The 16,789-nt window shown below is 43.3% G+C and overlaps 1 protein-coding gene across 1 annotated transcript in view; it reads left to right on the top strand.

Annotated features, from left to right (window-relative positions):
• Positions 1-16,789, top strand: part of LOC126278287 (thyrostimulin beta-5 subunit) — a 137,353-nt gene that overhangs the window by 50,218 nt on the left and 70,346 nt on the right. The window contains exon 2 of the mRNA XM_049978296.1: positions 6,686-6,902. Coding sequence (XP_049834253.1) covers positions 6,687-6,902 — 216 coding nt within the window. The 5' untranslated portion in view covers position 6,686. The remainder of the gene's footprint in view (positions 1-6,685; positions 6,903-16,789) is intronic.

The following is a 16,789-nucleotide window of genomic DNA, read 5'->3' as shown; positions in this document are numbered from 1 at the left end:
TAGATTTTAGCTAGAAAACTAGCCATTCTCGTTGAGTATTCAATGTAATGTGGATGAAGCCCGACCAACAAGTATTACATGCATTGATCAAAAATGATACTCCATTGAGAATGGCTAGTTTTCAAGCTGAAATCTAGATCTGCCAATAAAATTTCAAAAGGACGACTGATAGCTGAAATCTATTATTTACAAGTCAATTTAACAGTCGCTGCGTGCAACAGCCTTCGGAATGGAAGGCAACCTGATGCATATTAAAATTTTTAAAATGCCAAAGGCCTTACGTGACACAGTTCTCTGAACTAGGTTGAAGGCCTTAACAGCACAACAAGTAAAACCCAAGACATAAAAATTCAACAACATAAAATTTTTTAAAATGGCAAAGGGCTTACTTGAAACAGTATTTAAACTAGACTGAAGGCCTTAAGAGCAAAACAACTCTGACTTAAAACAAAGATCGGCTAGAAGCCATACAAGTACAAACAACAAATTAAAAAAAATAGGGCAGTACACCCAAGGGCGCTCAGATGTTCGAGGGTCGGCCTCGAAGTCAAACACTAACGCTCGCTTAGGTGAGACAGGCAGTAGGGCCAACCATTTTCAATCCGCTGGGAACCCAACCGACAGACAGTCAACAGACCAATGGTCAAGATCAGTTCCGCTCCATACTTGCACCAAAACTCAAACAATGCTAAAAGCGGAGACTGGAACGAGAAAAACGAGAACGAGAACGGATCACAGACAACCCATAAGCGGTGGACGACCCAAATGTGATGACTGGGTGTTGTATGATGCCCTTAGGGTAGTTAGGTTTAAGTAGTGACGATCATCCTGTCCTTCCTCGCTCGTCCACGCCAACCGACCAATTCAGAGCCAGTACGCCGACAACCTTTAAATAACTTAGCATTAAGGAAACAGTCTTAATCGCGTTTTTTTTAATTTATGTAGTGCCGATCGGTTACAGCCCATCGCAGGGTCCATCTTCAAGGCGAACACACCACTGGTCGACTGCCGGTGGCGTCGCGTCTACCAAGGTGTGGCAGGAGACTGCCCATCGCAACCCCTGAGATTTAGTGGTAATATGTCCAGTGGATAGCCTGTCAAAAACTGAACACAGATCAAGCATGAAAACGGGAAACTGTACTGTGAAAGAAGAAGCAAAATAAAAACCGTGAACGGTCCAAGCTCAAGACGTGCAACATCCAGCGAACTGGACGAGCCAAGGCGTCGGGTTTTGCGGGCACTGTATTGGATTGCAAATCTGAGATCTACGTTGTAATCACCCTCGTAATCTATTTTTTCACGAAATTATGAACTATTCGTCTGTTCACTGACGTGTCTATTCTCTTTCCGTAATCTTGGCAATTGTCACACTATACATTAGTTGTTAGTTATGTGGTAAGGATATATTACCGTTGCAAGCAAATGTGAGGAATAGCGAGAGAAAGAGAGTTGCCACGTAGACATACCACAGAAATGGAAACAACGAGTAAACGAGTGTAAACAAAGTTACAAGAAAGGTTCAAAAATGGCTCTGAGCACTATGGGACTTAACTGCTCTGGCCATCAATCTCCTAGAACTTAGAACTACTTAAACCTAACTAACCTAAGGACATCACACACATCCATGCCGGAGGCAGGATTCGAACCTGCGACCGTAGCGGTCGCGCGGTTCCAGACTGAAGCGCCTAGCACCGCTCGGCCACTTCGGCCGGCTACAAGAAAGGAACTCGTGAGTCAAAAGTGCGGAAACTGAACACAAGAGCCATAACGTGTGGTGCTTGTATAGAACAAATAGGAGGTACGTATATCTGGAGGCCGGTGACCTTGAATCCCGGGATCTCAGGGTTGAGCATTGGTGAATAACAAAAGATCTCAGATACAAGCGTACTAGTGGTTCGGACCCCACTGTATGCAGTAGGTCTGACGCAAGATAACCGAGCAGTGGTATGAGGACGCTATGTCTAAACAAACATCGAAACAAAACGAAACAAATAAACGACGGACGTCAGTTGACTGCTGTACACTGCAGAGACAGGATTCCTGTTGACGAAGCTGCCTGTCTGGCAGTGGATTTTTTGTGCCTTTGGATGTGGAAGTGTTCAATACGAGAGTGAGATTCCATGGGGAATAAGAATCCAGCAAATATTGATCGCAACTTCAATAACAAGATCCATGTACATTTGCCAAACTTTAAGGAATCTAAACGTTCCTTAAGGAATCGGATGACTGCCCAATATTTGTATGAGGATTTCCTACATTTGTTGATAAATAGTATATGTGGTGAGTAAGACAGATTGCTGCTTGCTGCGGGGCTATGTGTTCTAGATGATGCGAAAGTTGTTGATCCGTAAGAACAACACGAAGAACAAATGCTCTGACGTCAATCTAACGGCATTTCGTCGGAATACATGTAGGAAATGCTCCAATATAAAGTAATGTCCAATCCGATTAAAAGATGTAAGCATAAATTATGGAGTGAATTTTTAACTAAGTTTAAAGGGGTGAAGGCAAATGTATAAATTAATTAAGCGCACTAGACGGTACAGACTTACAACTTTGGGGATTGCACCATGCTAAACAAATCGGTGTGGCCTTTAACACTTCACCTCACTGGCTATTCACTTTCAAAAGGAAATACAAAATGGAGAACAGGAAGATTAGCAAATATGTAAGCAAAAGGTATGCCGATGAACTCGAGGAACTTCTAGAATGTTCCAAGAAGTTTGTTACAGCAGTTAATGTCAAATTCCAATGGTATGAAGACGCATATATCAACACAGGTCAGTCCCGTTTTCACTACGAAATGAAATAGACCTGCACGTTATCGTTAGTTGGAGACGACGACACTAGATGTAAAGTGTAGACCAGTTGCATGTCACTTCCCACAGTTACCGCATGCACTGTGTCCTTAACAAAACAGATTTTCTTTTACCTACGTTTTACTTATGTTTGCAGCAAAACATCGGGTACTTGGACAGAAGTTCAGCAACAAGTGAATAGGGTACTTGCGAAAATCTCTGATGTCATTGTCAATTATTATGCATCAGGCAAAATGGAGAAAAGTTATGACAGAGTTTAATGAACGTGAGATTGCTCCTTACATTTTCCTTTATCGTAGACACTATACAGGACAGAAATTCGGGAACATGTTCAGATTTGCATGGACATACACAGGATTTGGTGTTCATATGGAAAACTTTAAAAACATGAAAACATATTTTTTGACAAAGCACAAGAACACCATATGATTGTGAAATTGTTACGTTCATTGCTTGCAGCTTATGTGACAAATTATTATGTTTTCATCATTTCTTTGGGAGTGATCACATCCACATTCATATGAATACCTAAATCGGGCAAGGAGGCAAGGAGGCATATCTCATTCATTCACCAGGCATACAAGTTAGGTGCGTCGGTGAGAGATTCCTATCATATGAAACACATACTGTCACCAATGTCGCGTGTGACAAACCAGACGTGTTTACTGGTGGAGGATTCGGTTGACCTGTCGCCTTGTCATCGAACTTTGCGGTTCCCATTCGTGAGCTACTTCCTTTCGGCTGCTAATAGAGTAGTTCAGCAGTATCAACTTTAATTGTAGGTCCCTTCCCTGCACTTGTCTGTTACAAACGGACGTTACGCAACGGCACAGACACGTATTTGAATACAAGGAACAGACACGTCAGTGACCGGACGGACAGTTCATAATTTAGTAAAATCTGGAAATTTGCGGTAAGTTCCTATGGGGCCAAACTGATGAGGTCATCGGTCCCTAAGCTTACACACTGCTTAATCTAACTTAAGTTTACTTACGCTAAGGGCAACACACACCCATGCCCGAGGGAGTACAATAGCGGAAAAGAGAACCCTGCAGCTTCTTACGTACGTCGTTGACTGTTTTAGGCAGAAAAATAGTGAATGTTCAAAGATGTTTGGAAACGTAGTATAATTTGTGTAACTAGCTTAGTACTCCATTTGAAGGCGTTTTGCCGGACGGAAGACACGCAACGGGGAGAACACATAGAGCTACAGCGTCTGCTTTGAGCGTCTCTGCTTTTGGGCTAATTTCCTGTATCTAAGGAAATTTCCGCTGCGTTTAACGAGACAGCGCGCAGAGTGCAGGGGCAATGTTTAGGAGCCAGAGATCATACATCAAATGCTAACTCGGTTCAAGCAGAAAGGTCAAGAACCTAGCGGAACACTCAATGAATCCTAGGTTGGAGAGGCTACCTATTACTGTGAATCCTTGACTCATTTAAAACACGTGGCAGGAATACCAGCAGTTTTTCACATCGATTTAGAACTTGTATACATCGTGCAACAAGATGCAAGTTTATGTAAGGCTGTAACCAGAGAATATTATTTCTGACTACTAGTTTAAGACATGCGTGCATACTGTCATTTTATGTAAGTCCTGCAACAAAGGGCCAGGGAAAAGGCAGAAAGTAAATCTGCAATCATTATCCTTTGACGTTGGTGAAGATAACCATAGTTTATCGCAGGTCCATTTACCAAAGAACAGTTCACATTTATCTACAGGGAAGGTAGCAGACGTGATCTGTACACCTACCATCCTGCGCCGCAGACCTCTACCTGCTCCAGATGCTATTTAAGAAAGGCTTATTACTATTCGTATCTTCGTAACAGTCACAAGAAAGACATGCTGGATAATATCCTTCTCGTACCTAAACATTTGCTTGTTACATTTATTTACTTTGTTTTAGGAAAAAACGTATTTGATGTGGTCAAGAAAAATGGGACACCTTCTGTTTCATAACTTTTGTTTGACATGTAAAACTTTTGACTGAAGAGCGGATTTATCTGCTGCCAGCCCATCCTCTAGTGAGGTACTGAAATAACAGGAAAGAGAAAAGAAAAACAGCCCCAGTAGTAAATAGTGTTTACTCCTGATGATGATGATGTGGGTGACAACTGTGGAAGGCTCAAGTTCTTTTTTTTCAAAATGACGTTGCTCGACTTCTTACAATTCGGCGGTTTAGCCTGCATAGAACGTACACTGACCGACAAAATCATGACACCATGAAGGGGTTCTGCGATATAAAATAAAGTTGGTAGCATATTTCTCCATCTGAAAAGTGTTGTCTATTCAAATTTCGCACCAATTGCATAAGAGAGGCTAGTGGATCCACTATGATGTTACAAATCAGGTTTGCTTTAAATACATGCTGTAGCGGTCGTGAGCTTTAGTACTTTTGAGACTGAACGTGATGAGATGAAGTTAGCCGAGAATGCCTTTCAAGTCGTTATTAACACCTCACTGAGTTTGAAAGAGGTCGTGTATTTGGGTTACGAGAAGTTGGATGTTCTTTCTGCGACACTGCAGAAAGACTTGTCAGGAACGTAGCCCCTCTACTTGATTGCTGGCAGCTGTGGTCAAGTGAAGACACGGACGCGGGAAGATTGGGCTCTGGACGGCCAAATGGTGCTATTGAAAAGGAAGATATGATTGTACCGCATCTGCAGCAGAATTTTAAGTAGCAGTTGGTACCCAAGTGACGCAACGAACTGTTACGGTTACCTGAAGAACAGCTGCGAGCCATTCGCCCTGTAGTCTGCATCCCAGAGACTCCAAACCACCACCATTTTCGACTTCAGTGGTGTCAAGAGAGAGCTCATTCGAGGGCAGGGTTATGTTTCCTGATGAAATCTGGTTCTACCTCCGTGCCAGTAATGGCCGTGCATTGGCAGAAGGAGGCCAATTAAGGGCCATCGATCAACCTGTCTGCGAGCTAGACACAATCGACCTACACACTACACACTGAGTTATGGTCTGGGGTACGACTTAGTATGACAGCAGAAGCACTGTCATAGATATCCCAAGTGACTGCGAGTTTGTACGTCGATATGTTGATTCGACCTGTTGTTCTACCTAGCGAGGTGGCGCAGTGGTTGGACACAGGACTCGCATTCGAAAGGACGACGGTTCAATCCCACGTTCGGCCATCCTGATTTAGGTTTTCCGTGATTTCTCTAAATCGATCCAGGCAAATGCCTTTCAAAGGGCACGGCCAACTTCCTTCGCCGTCCTTCCCTAATCCAATGAGACCGATGACCTCGCTGTCTGGTCTCCTTCCCCGAAAACAACCCACAAAAACCCTGTTGTTCTGCCAACCTTGAACAGTATTCTGGAGAGTGTTTTCCAACAGGACAACGCTCACCCACATACCGCTATTTGTCGACATATTGTTCCCTTAGCCTGCTCTATTACCAGATCTGTCTCCAATCGAGCACATATGGGCGTCATCGGGTGATAACTCCAGCGTCATCCACAACCAGCATAACCGTTCCTGTACTGACTGACCAAGTCCAACAGGCATGGAACTCCATCCTACAAACTGACATCCTGCACCTATACAACACAATGCATGCACATTTGCATGCTTGCATTCATATTTGTGGCGGTTACACCAATTTTTAATGTGCCAGCATTTCACATTTTCAGTGGCTTATCTCCCGCTTATATTAACCCGTGATCGTGTAGTGTTAATCACTTTAAAATGTTACCTAGTATTCCAGATGTTTCATTCCTCTACATTAATTATGTTTTGTTGCTGCAATGTCTTTTCAGTCAATGTATTTTCAGTGCTATTGAATCCATTTGATAGCTAGGTAGACGGGATGATTAGCTACTACAGCGGTGTGGGCCCTGTCCTGGATGTTGCAGGATGGCCCACTGCCGACTGATGTACGTGTGCTCCGCGCTGCTCGCCGCCGCTGCCGCCGCCGCCGCGGTGGCCGACGCCGCCATGGACCCGGCGTCGACGCTCGAGTGTCATCGTCGCCTCTACACGTACAAGGTCACCAAGACGGACGCCGACGGGCGCGCCTGCTGGGACGTCATCAACGTCATGTCGTGCTGGGGCCGCTGCGACTCCAACGAGGTCTGCACTGCCATCACTCAAAACAGATACTGCCCAAAACGTTCGCAAGTCGCAGCTCAGATTGCGATTGGCAACAGTGGTTCTTGGTGAAAAGTGATTTAATTCCTAACTGCGTCTACTTACCAGGCACATTTATTGGTCTATAAATCAAAACACACTTGGCCCCGTGTCAGAAGACACGGAATAATACGTCACCCCTCATTTACGCAACCGTCTTGTCAAAGAGGGCGGGGAGGAGACAAACGTTCATGCCACTCCCTTGCCCTCGGGATGGGGAACTGCCCCTTAATGCGCAAGAATCAGGAATGATCAACGGTATGAGGACGCAGAAGGCAACGGAAGCCAATGGGTTAAATACACAAAATGTGTATCCACAGCACATGTGTCCTGTAATTGTAAAAAAGTCGTGATGATCTTTCCATTCGCAAAAGATTGCGGAACAGACCGCCATTCTGGTCTTTGGGATGGGACTGACAAGGGGTACGTGACCTAAGAAAATGATGGAATAACCAACTAATGGATAACGTTCTATGAATCGGGGCGTGGAATGTAAGAAGTTTAAACGTGTTTGGGAAGCTATAAAGACTGAAAAGGGAAAGGCACAAACCCACTCTAGATATAAGACGGAGAGTTAGGGGCGGGGGGGGGGGGGGGGGGTCAGTGAAGGGAAATGGAAGGAGACTAGGATATCTGGTCACAAGAATACAGGGTAATATCAACAGCAGCAGAAAACAGTATAACGGGAGTAGGATTAGTTATGAATAGGAAGGTAGGTAGAGAGTGAGTTAATGTGAACAGTTCAGTGATAAGGTGGTTCTCATCAGAATCAACAGCAAACCAACAACGACAATGATAGTTAAGGTAGACATGCCGACGTCGGAAGCGGAAAATGGAAGATAGAGAAAGTATATGATGATACTGAACTGGTAATTCAGTACGCAAAGGGAGATGAAAATATAATGGACATTGGGGATCGGAATGCGGTTGTAGGGGAAGGAGTCAAAGTATGGGTTACAGGAGAGTGTGAGTTTCCTACCAGGAATTAGAGAGAAGAAACATTAATTGTCCAGGACGTTTCAACATTAATTGTGTTCGCAAATAAATTTCAGCTTGTAATAGCGAATACTCTGTTCGAGAATCGAAAGAGGAGGAGATTGCTATGAAAAGGCCGGGAGGTACGGGAAGTTTTCGGTTAATTACATCATGGTGAGGCAGAGATTCCGAAATCAAGTATTGGATTTGAAGGCGTACCCAAGTACAGATAGAGACTCAGATCACAATAAAGAGCAATAAGAAGTTTAAGAGAATACACAGGAAGAATCAATGCGGAAAGAAGTGGGATACGGAAGTGCTAAGGAATGAAGTACTAGGCGTCAACTTCTCCAAAAAATGTTCAAATGTGTGTGAAATCTTATGGGACTTAACTGCTAAGGTGATCAGTCCCTAAGCTTACACACTACTTAACATAAATTATCCTAAGGACAAACACTCACACCCATGGCCGAGGGAGGACTCGAACCTCCGCCGGGAGCAGCCGCACAGTCCATGACTGCAGCGCCTGAGACCGCTCGGCTACTCCCCCGCGGCTCAACTTCTCCGAGGCTATAAATACTGCAATGAGGAATAGCTCAGCAGACAGTTCAGTTTAAGAGGAATAGTCATCTCTGGATAGGGCAATCACAGGAAGTGGAAAGAAAATCGTCGGTGCAAAGTAAGTAGCAAAGTAAGTAAGTAGACATGGGTAACAGAAGAAATACTTTAGTTGATCGATGAAAGAAGGAAATTCTGGAATACAGAAATACAAGTCACTTAGATATGAAATCAATGGCAAGTACAGGAAAGCTAAGGTGAAATGACTCCATCAAAAGTGTGAAGAAATCGAAATTTAGCGGATTTCTTTTAGTACTCATGTGAATAACTTCACACTTTTCTTTATTCAATGTCAATTGCCACTTTTTACACCATACAGATATCTAAATCATTTTGAAATTTGTTTTGGTCATCTAATTACTTTACAAGACGTTAATGCCTAACAATCTAAGAAGGCTACTCAGATTGTCTCCTATGTCGATAGTATAGATCAGGAACAATAGAGGGCCTATAACACTTCCTTGAGGAAAGCCGGTTACTCGATGGCTTTCCGTCTGTTATTACGAACTGTGACCTTTCTGACAGGAAATCACGAATCCAGTCACACAACTGAGGCAATATTCCGTAGCTATGCAGTTTGGTTAGAAAACGCTTGTGGGGAACAGTGCCGAAAGCCTTCTGGAAGTCTAAGAATATGGACTCAATTTCATATCCCCTGTCGATAGCACTCATTAATTCATGAGTATAAAGAGCTAGTTGCGCTTCACAAGAACGATATTTTCTGAATCCGTGCTGACTATGTGTCAATAAATGTTTTTTTAGGTAATTCATAATATTCCTACACAGTATATGTTCCAAACCCCACTGCAAATCGACGTTAGTGAGATGGGCCTGTAATTCAGCGGATTATCCCTACTTTTATTTTTGGGTTTTGGTGTGACCTCAGCGATTTTCGAGTCTTTAGGTGCGGGTCTCTCCGTGAGCAGGCGGTTGTATATAATTGCTAAATATGGAGCTATTGTATCAGCACACTCTGACTGGAACCTGACTGGTATACAATGTGGACCGGGGGAATTGTATTTATTAAGTGACTTAATCTGCTTTGCTGCACCGAGAATATCTGCTTCTATGTTTTTCATCTTGGCAGTTGTTCTTGGTTGGGAGCCGGCCTGTGTGGCCGAGCGGCTCTAGGCGCTTCAGTCTGGAATCGCGTGACCGCTACGGTCGCAGGTTCGAATACTGCCTCAGGCATGGATGTGCGTGATGTCCTTTGGTTAGTTAGATTTAAGTAGTTCTAAGTTAAAGGGGACTGATGACCTCAGATGTTAAGTCACATAGTTCTCACAGCCATTTGAACCATTTCTTGGTTGGAATTTTGGTAAGGGGATTTCGGAAAACCATTTTCATGCTTTAGTGGCACTATCATCAGTGACTTCAACTTTATCATCGCGCAATGAAGGTACTGATTGCGTATTGCCACTGGTATGTTTTACGTATAACCAGAAACTCTTTGGTTTTTCTGCCTGATACCGAGACAAAGTTTCGTATGGAAATTATTATAAGCATCTCGCATTTGAGTATGCGCAATCTTTAGAATTTCAGCATAACTTTGCCAACCTTAGGGATTTTGCATACTTTGAAATTTGGCATGATTTTACGTTGCTTCTGCAACAACGATCTGACCCGTTTTGTGGACCATGGAGGATCAGTACCATCACTTATCAATTTATATGGTGTATATCTCTCAACTGACGTCGATACTATCTCTTTAAAATCATTCCACATCTTTTCTACGCTTACATGATCAGAACGGAAAGAGTGGAGATTGTCTCTTAGAAAGGCGTTAAGACTATTCTTATCACCTTTTGTAAATAGATGTACTTTGCGTTTCTTTTTGATGGTTGTAGGTGTTACGGTACTCAGCCTAGCAGCAACTGCCTTGTGGTCGCTAATTCTTGTATCCGTCATGATACTCCCTATTTGTTGCTAAGAGGTCAAGTGTGCTTTCGCAACACTTTACGCTTCGATCGGGTTCATGAACTAATCGTTCAAAATAATTTTCTGAGAAAGCATTCAGTACAATTTCGGATGACGTCTTATGCCTGCCGCCGGCTTTAAACATATAAGGTTTCCAGCATATCGACGGTAGACTGAATTACCACCGACTATAGTTGTATGCTACCCCCATGAACTATGGACCTTGCCGTTGGTGGGGAGGCTTGCGTGCCTCAGCGATACAGATGGCCGTAGCGTAGGTGCAACCACAACAGAGGGGTATCTGTTGAGAGGCCAGACAAACGTGTGGTTCCTGAAGAGGGTCAGCAGCCTTTTCAATAGTTGCAGGGGCAACAGTCTGGATGACTGACTGATCTGGCCTTGCAACACTAACCAAAACGGCCTTGCTGTGCTGGTACTGCGAACGGCTGAAAGCAAGGGGAAACTACAGCCGTAATTTTCCCCGAGGGCGTGAAGCTTTACTGTATGGTTAAATGATGATGGCGTCCTCCTGGGTAAAATATTCCGGGTGGGGACTACTCAGGAGGACGTCGTTACCAGGAGAAAGAAAACTGGCGTTATACGAATCGGAGCGTGGAATGTCAGATCCTTTAATCGGGCAGGTAGGTTAGAAAATTTAAAAAGGTAAATGGGTAGGTTGAAGTTAGATATAGTGGGAATTAGTGAGGTTCGGTGGCAAGAGGAACAAGACTTTTCGGCAGGTGAATACAGGGTTATAAATACAAAATCAAAAAGGGGTAATGCAGGAGTAGGTTCAATAATGAATAAAAAAATAGGAGGGCGGGTAAGCTACTACCAACAGCACAGTGAACGCATTATTGTGGCAAAGATAGACACGAAGCCCATGCCTACTACAGTAGTACAAGTTTATATGCCAACTAGGTCAGCAGATGATGAAGAAATTGATGTAATGTATGATGAGATAAAAGAAATTATTCAGGTAGTGAAGGGAGACTAAAATTTAATAGTCATGGTTGACTGGAATTCGAGAGTAGGAAAAGGGAGAGAAGGAAACATAGTGGGTGAACATGGATTAGGGGAGAGAAATGAAAGAGGAAGCCACCTGGTAGAATTTTGCACAGAGCACAACTTAATCATAGCTATCACTTGGTTGAAAAATCATAAAAGAAGGTTGTATATATGGAAGAATCCTGGAGACACTAGAAGGTACCAGATAGATTATATAATGGTAAGACAGAGATTTAGGAACCAGGTTTTAAATTGTAAGACATTTGCAGGGGCAGATGTGGACTCTGACCCGAATCTATTGGTTATAAACTATAGATTAAAACTAAAGAAACTGCAAAAAGGTGGGAATTTAAGGAGATGGGACCTGGATAAACTGAAAGAACCAGAGGTTGTACAGAGTTTCAGGGAGAGCATAAGGGAACAATTGACAGTAATGGGTGAAAGAAATACAGTAGAAGAACAATGGGTAGCTTTGAGGGATGAAGTAGTGAAGGCGGCAGAGGATCATGTAGGTAAAAAGATGAGGGCTAGTAGAAATCCTTGGGTAACATAAGAAATATTGAATTTAATTGATGAAAGGAAAAAAATATAAAAACGCAGTAAATGAAGAAGGCAAAAAGGAATACAAACGTCTCAAAAATGAGATCGACAGGATGTGCAAAATGACTAAGCAGGGATGACTAGAGAACAAATGTAAGGATGTAGAGGCTTATCTCACTACAGGAAAATTAAAGAGACCTTTGAAGAAAAGAGAGCGTCTTGTATGAATATCAAGAGCCCAGATGGAAACCCAGTTCTAAGCAAAGTAGGGAAAGCAGAAAGGTGGAAGGAATATATAGAGTGTCTATACGAGGTTGGTGTACCTGAGGACAATATTATGGAAATGGAAGAGGGTGTAGATGAAGATGAAATAGGACATACGATACTGCGTGAAGGGCTTGACAGAGCACTGAGAGACCTGAGTCGAAACAAGGCCCCGAGAGTAGACAACATTCCATTCGAACTACTGACGGCCTTGGGAGACCCAGTCCTGACAAAACTCTACCATCTAGTGAGTAAGATGTATGAGACAGGCGAAATTCCCTCAGACTTCAAGAAGAATATAATAATTCCAATCCCAAAGAAAGCAGGTGTTGACAGATGTGAAAATTACCGAACTATCAGTTTAATAAGTCACGGCTGCAAAATACTAATTCTTTACAGGCGAATGGAAAAACTGGTAAAACAGTTTGGATATCGCAAAAATGTTGGAACACGTGAGGCAATACTGACCCTACGACTTATCTTAGAAAATAGATTAAGGAAAGGCAAACCTACATTTCTAGCATTTGTAGACTTAGAGAAAGCTTTTGACAATGTTGAATGGAATACTCTCTTTCAAATTCTAAAGGTGGCAGGGTAAAATATAGGGAGCGAAAGGCTATTTACAATTTGTACAGAAACCAGATGGCAGTAATAAGAGTCGAGGGGCATGAAAGGGAAGCAGTGGTTGGGAAAGGAGTGAGACAGGGTTGTAGCCTCTCCCCGATGTTATTCAATCTGTATATTCAGCAAGCAGTAAAGGAAACAAAAGAAAAATTCGGTGTAGGTATTAAAGTCCGTTTAGAAGAAATAAAAACGTTGAGGTTCGCCGATGACATTGTAATTCTGTCAGAGACAGCAAAGGACTTGGAAGAGCATTTGAACGTAATGCACAGTGTCTTGAAGGGAGGATATAAGATGAACATCGACAAAAGCAAAACGAGGATAATGGAATGCAGGTCGAAGTAAGTCAGGTGATGCTGAGGGAATTAGATAAGGAAATGGGACACTTAAAGCAGTAAAGGAATTTTGCTATTTGGGGAGCAAATAACTGATGATGGTCGAAGTAGAGAGGATATTAAATGTAGACTGGCAATGGCAAGGAAATCGTTTCTGAAGAAGAGAAATTTGTTAACATCGAGTATAGATTTAAGTGTCAGGAAGTCATTTCTGAAAGTATTTGTATGGAGTGTAGCCATGTATTGAAGTGAAACATGGACGATAAATAGTTTGGACAAGAAGAGAATAGAAGCTTTCGAAATGTGGTGCTACAGAAGAATGCTAAAGATTAGATGGGTAGATCACATAACAAAGGAGGAGGTATTGAATAGAATTGGGGAGAAGAGGAGTTTGTGGCACAACTTGACAAGAAGAAGGGACCGGTTGGTAGGACATGTTCTGAGGCATCAAGGGATCACAAATTTATCATTGGAGAGCAGCGTGGAGGATAAAAATCGTAGAGGGATACCAAGAGGTGAATACACTAAGCAGATTCAGAAGGATGTAGGCTGGAGTACGTTGGGGGAGATGAAGAAGCTTGCACAGGATAGAGTAGCATGGGGAGCTGCTTCAAACAACAACAACATAACTGTATGATTGGGATACCTATTTGTAATGAGACTCAAGGTTTCTTTGATCTGTTCAGTAATTTTAGCTTCTGAGTCGGGGGTTTAGTTTAGTCCGATTCTCGGGTGTAGCCTCTACCCATATACTATTTCACAGGCGCTATCTACTTCAATTTCTCTACCAGGTAAACTACTTCTGACAGAAATAAATACTTCACCACCAACTGTATTTAATGTATCTTTTCTGAACACTGTTAGGTTTTTCTGGAAAAATTTCTGCTGAACTCATTTTCGGCTTTAACCAGCTTTCCATACCTATAACTATTTGAACTTCAGTGCTTTCTATCATGGCTTGGAGTGCTGGTTTTTTCACAGCACAGCTACGACAGTTTACAACCACAATACCGATCGTTTCTACAACTACCTTACTGTGTTTTACCTACCTACTTTTAGACGGATGTCCCTTCTGTGGATCCTTGAGACCCTCTAACCTAAAAAACCGTCCACTCCATTCCATACCGCTCCTGCTACCCGTGTTGCCGCTTCCTGTGTGTAATGGACTCCTGCGCTATTAAGAGGAACCTGGAAACCCACCACTAGGTAGCGCAAGTCAAGGAATATGGAGCCTAAACGCTCACAGAACCGCCTGAGCCTCTGATTCAGACCCTCCACTCGGTTCTGCTCCAAAGGAACGTAGTCGGTTCTATCGATGTTGCTGCAGATGGTGAGCCTTAATCTCGCAAGCAAGACTGGCAGTCTTTAGCATTTCCGCTAGCCGCCCGAAACCAGAGAGAATCTCATCCAATCCAAAGCGACACACGTCATTGTTTCCGATACGAGACACCACCTGAAGTTGTCTGTACCCTGTACTCTTTATGACATCAGGAAGTACCCTTTCCACATCCAGAATGACTCCCCCAGGTATGCATGCGGAGTGTACACTGGCTTCCGTCTCGTCCTTGGCAGCCATGTTCGTAAGGGACCCCATTACGCGCCTAACGCTGGAGCTCTCATCTACCAGCAAACCCACCCTCTGTAAATGCCCAGACCTTGCGGGCCGAGAAGCTTCCTCTGGAACAGGGTGGACGACTGCTTCCAGCTTAGAGGCTTACGAGGGTAGAAATCGACATCACTCTTTATGGTGCAACGCTACTGTCGAAATAGTGATAGGAAGTGAAAGAAAGTAAATTTTTACCGTGCTGTTGAAGAGTTGATTACTAATATAGCACAGCTTAAAATCGAACTAATACTTCTTACTTACTACGGAACGGTAGAAAGAAATATTAATACATAATACTCGACAATGATACTGACCTTTTACTTTGTACTTTGTTAGGTCACAGATCTTAGAGCACTGTTATTCAAAACCTGAATGCAGCCATCGATTATTCTGTTGGCAAGCATGTATCTAGTAATTTATTCTTCTCTTATCGCGAATAATGCACTATAGAGATTGAAAAGAGACAGTACTTCTCATCCTAGGAAAAATGCTAGTCTCATACATCCTCCACCATATTGTTTTTTACCCGACGGCAAGCCGTTCACAGTGCTTTACGCTCTTTTAGGAAGACAAATTCGTCGAGTAAAATATGGTCTTTTTACGAAAATGGACATTTTGTTTTGGATGATCCTTGGGTGGTCGCAAGTGCAAATGTGGTCTGCTCTCTACCGGTGAAATGGTTTACACCCGTTTTAGGCCTTATACTGAGGTGATAAAAGTCATGGGATACTTCCTAACGTCGTGTCGGACGTCCTTTTGTACCGCCTCTCGACGTCTCGATTACAATACCAGAAATGTCAGAGGGATTTGTATCGGGCGACCTGGGTGGCCGAATCATTCAGTCGAATTGTCAAAACAATTGCGAACAACTGTGGCCCGGTGACTAGGTGCATTCTCATCCGTAAAAATTTCCTCGTTGTTAGGGAATACGAAGTCGATGAATAGCTGCAAATGGTCTTCAAGTAGTCGAACATAACCATTTCCAGTCAACGATCGGTTTTATTCGATCAGAGGACCCAGTCCATTCTACGTAAACACAGCCCACTCCATTGTGGAGCCACCATCACCTTGCACAGTGCCTTGTTGCCAAAGTGGGTCCACGGCTTCGTTGCGTCTGTGTCACACACGAACCCTACCAGCAGCTCTTACCAACTAAAATCGGGACTCATCTGAAAAGGCCGCAGTTTTCCAGTCGTTTAGCGTCCAACCAATATGTTGACGAACCCTGAGACTGCGCTGCAGGTGATGTCGTAATGTTAGCAAAGTCACTCCCGTCGATCGTCTGCCACCATAACCCTTTATCCCCAAACTTTGCCGCATTTTCCTAACAGATTTGTTCGTCTTACGTCCCAATTGATTCCTGCGGGTTACTTCAAGCAGTGTTGCTTGTCTGTTATCACTAACAACTCTACCCAAACGCCGCTGCTCTCGGTCATTAAGTAAAGGCCACCCTCCATTGCGTTATCCGTGGTAAGAGGTAATACCTGAAATTTGGCATTCTCCGTACAATCTTGACATTGTGGAGCATGTGTGTGTGTGTGTGTGTGTGTGTGTGTGTTTGTACTCCTAAGGAACCAAACTGTTGAGGTCATCGGTCCGTAAACTGTCACATTACTTAAACTACTTAGACTAACTTATGCTAAGAACAACACATACACCCTTGCCCGAGGGAGGACTCGAAGCTCCGGTGGGAGGAGCCTCGCAATCCGTGACATGGAGGCTCAAACCGCGCGGCCACTCCGCGCGGCTACATTGTGGATCTCGGAATACTGAATTCTCTAACGATTTCCCAAATACAGTGCCCCATGCATCTGGCTCCAACTACCATTGCACTTTAAAAGTCTGTTAACTCTCGTTGTGGGGTTATAATCATGTCGGAAACCTTTTGAAATGACTCACCTGAGTACAAATGACAGCTCCGCCAATGCACTTCCCATGTATACCTT

This window comes from Schistocerca gregaria, chromosome 6 (genome assembly GCF_023897955.1).
Source record: "Schistocerca gregaria isolate iqSchGreg1 chromosome 6, iqSchGreg1.2, whole genome shotgun sequence".
NCBI classification, from domain to species: Eukaryota; Metazoa; Arthropoda; class Insecta; order Orthoptera; family Acrididae; genus Schistocerca; species Schistocerca gregaria.
Note: the sequence above shows the minus strand (reverse complement) of the source record. Positions and strands in the feature narration are given on the sequence as shown.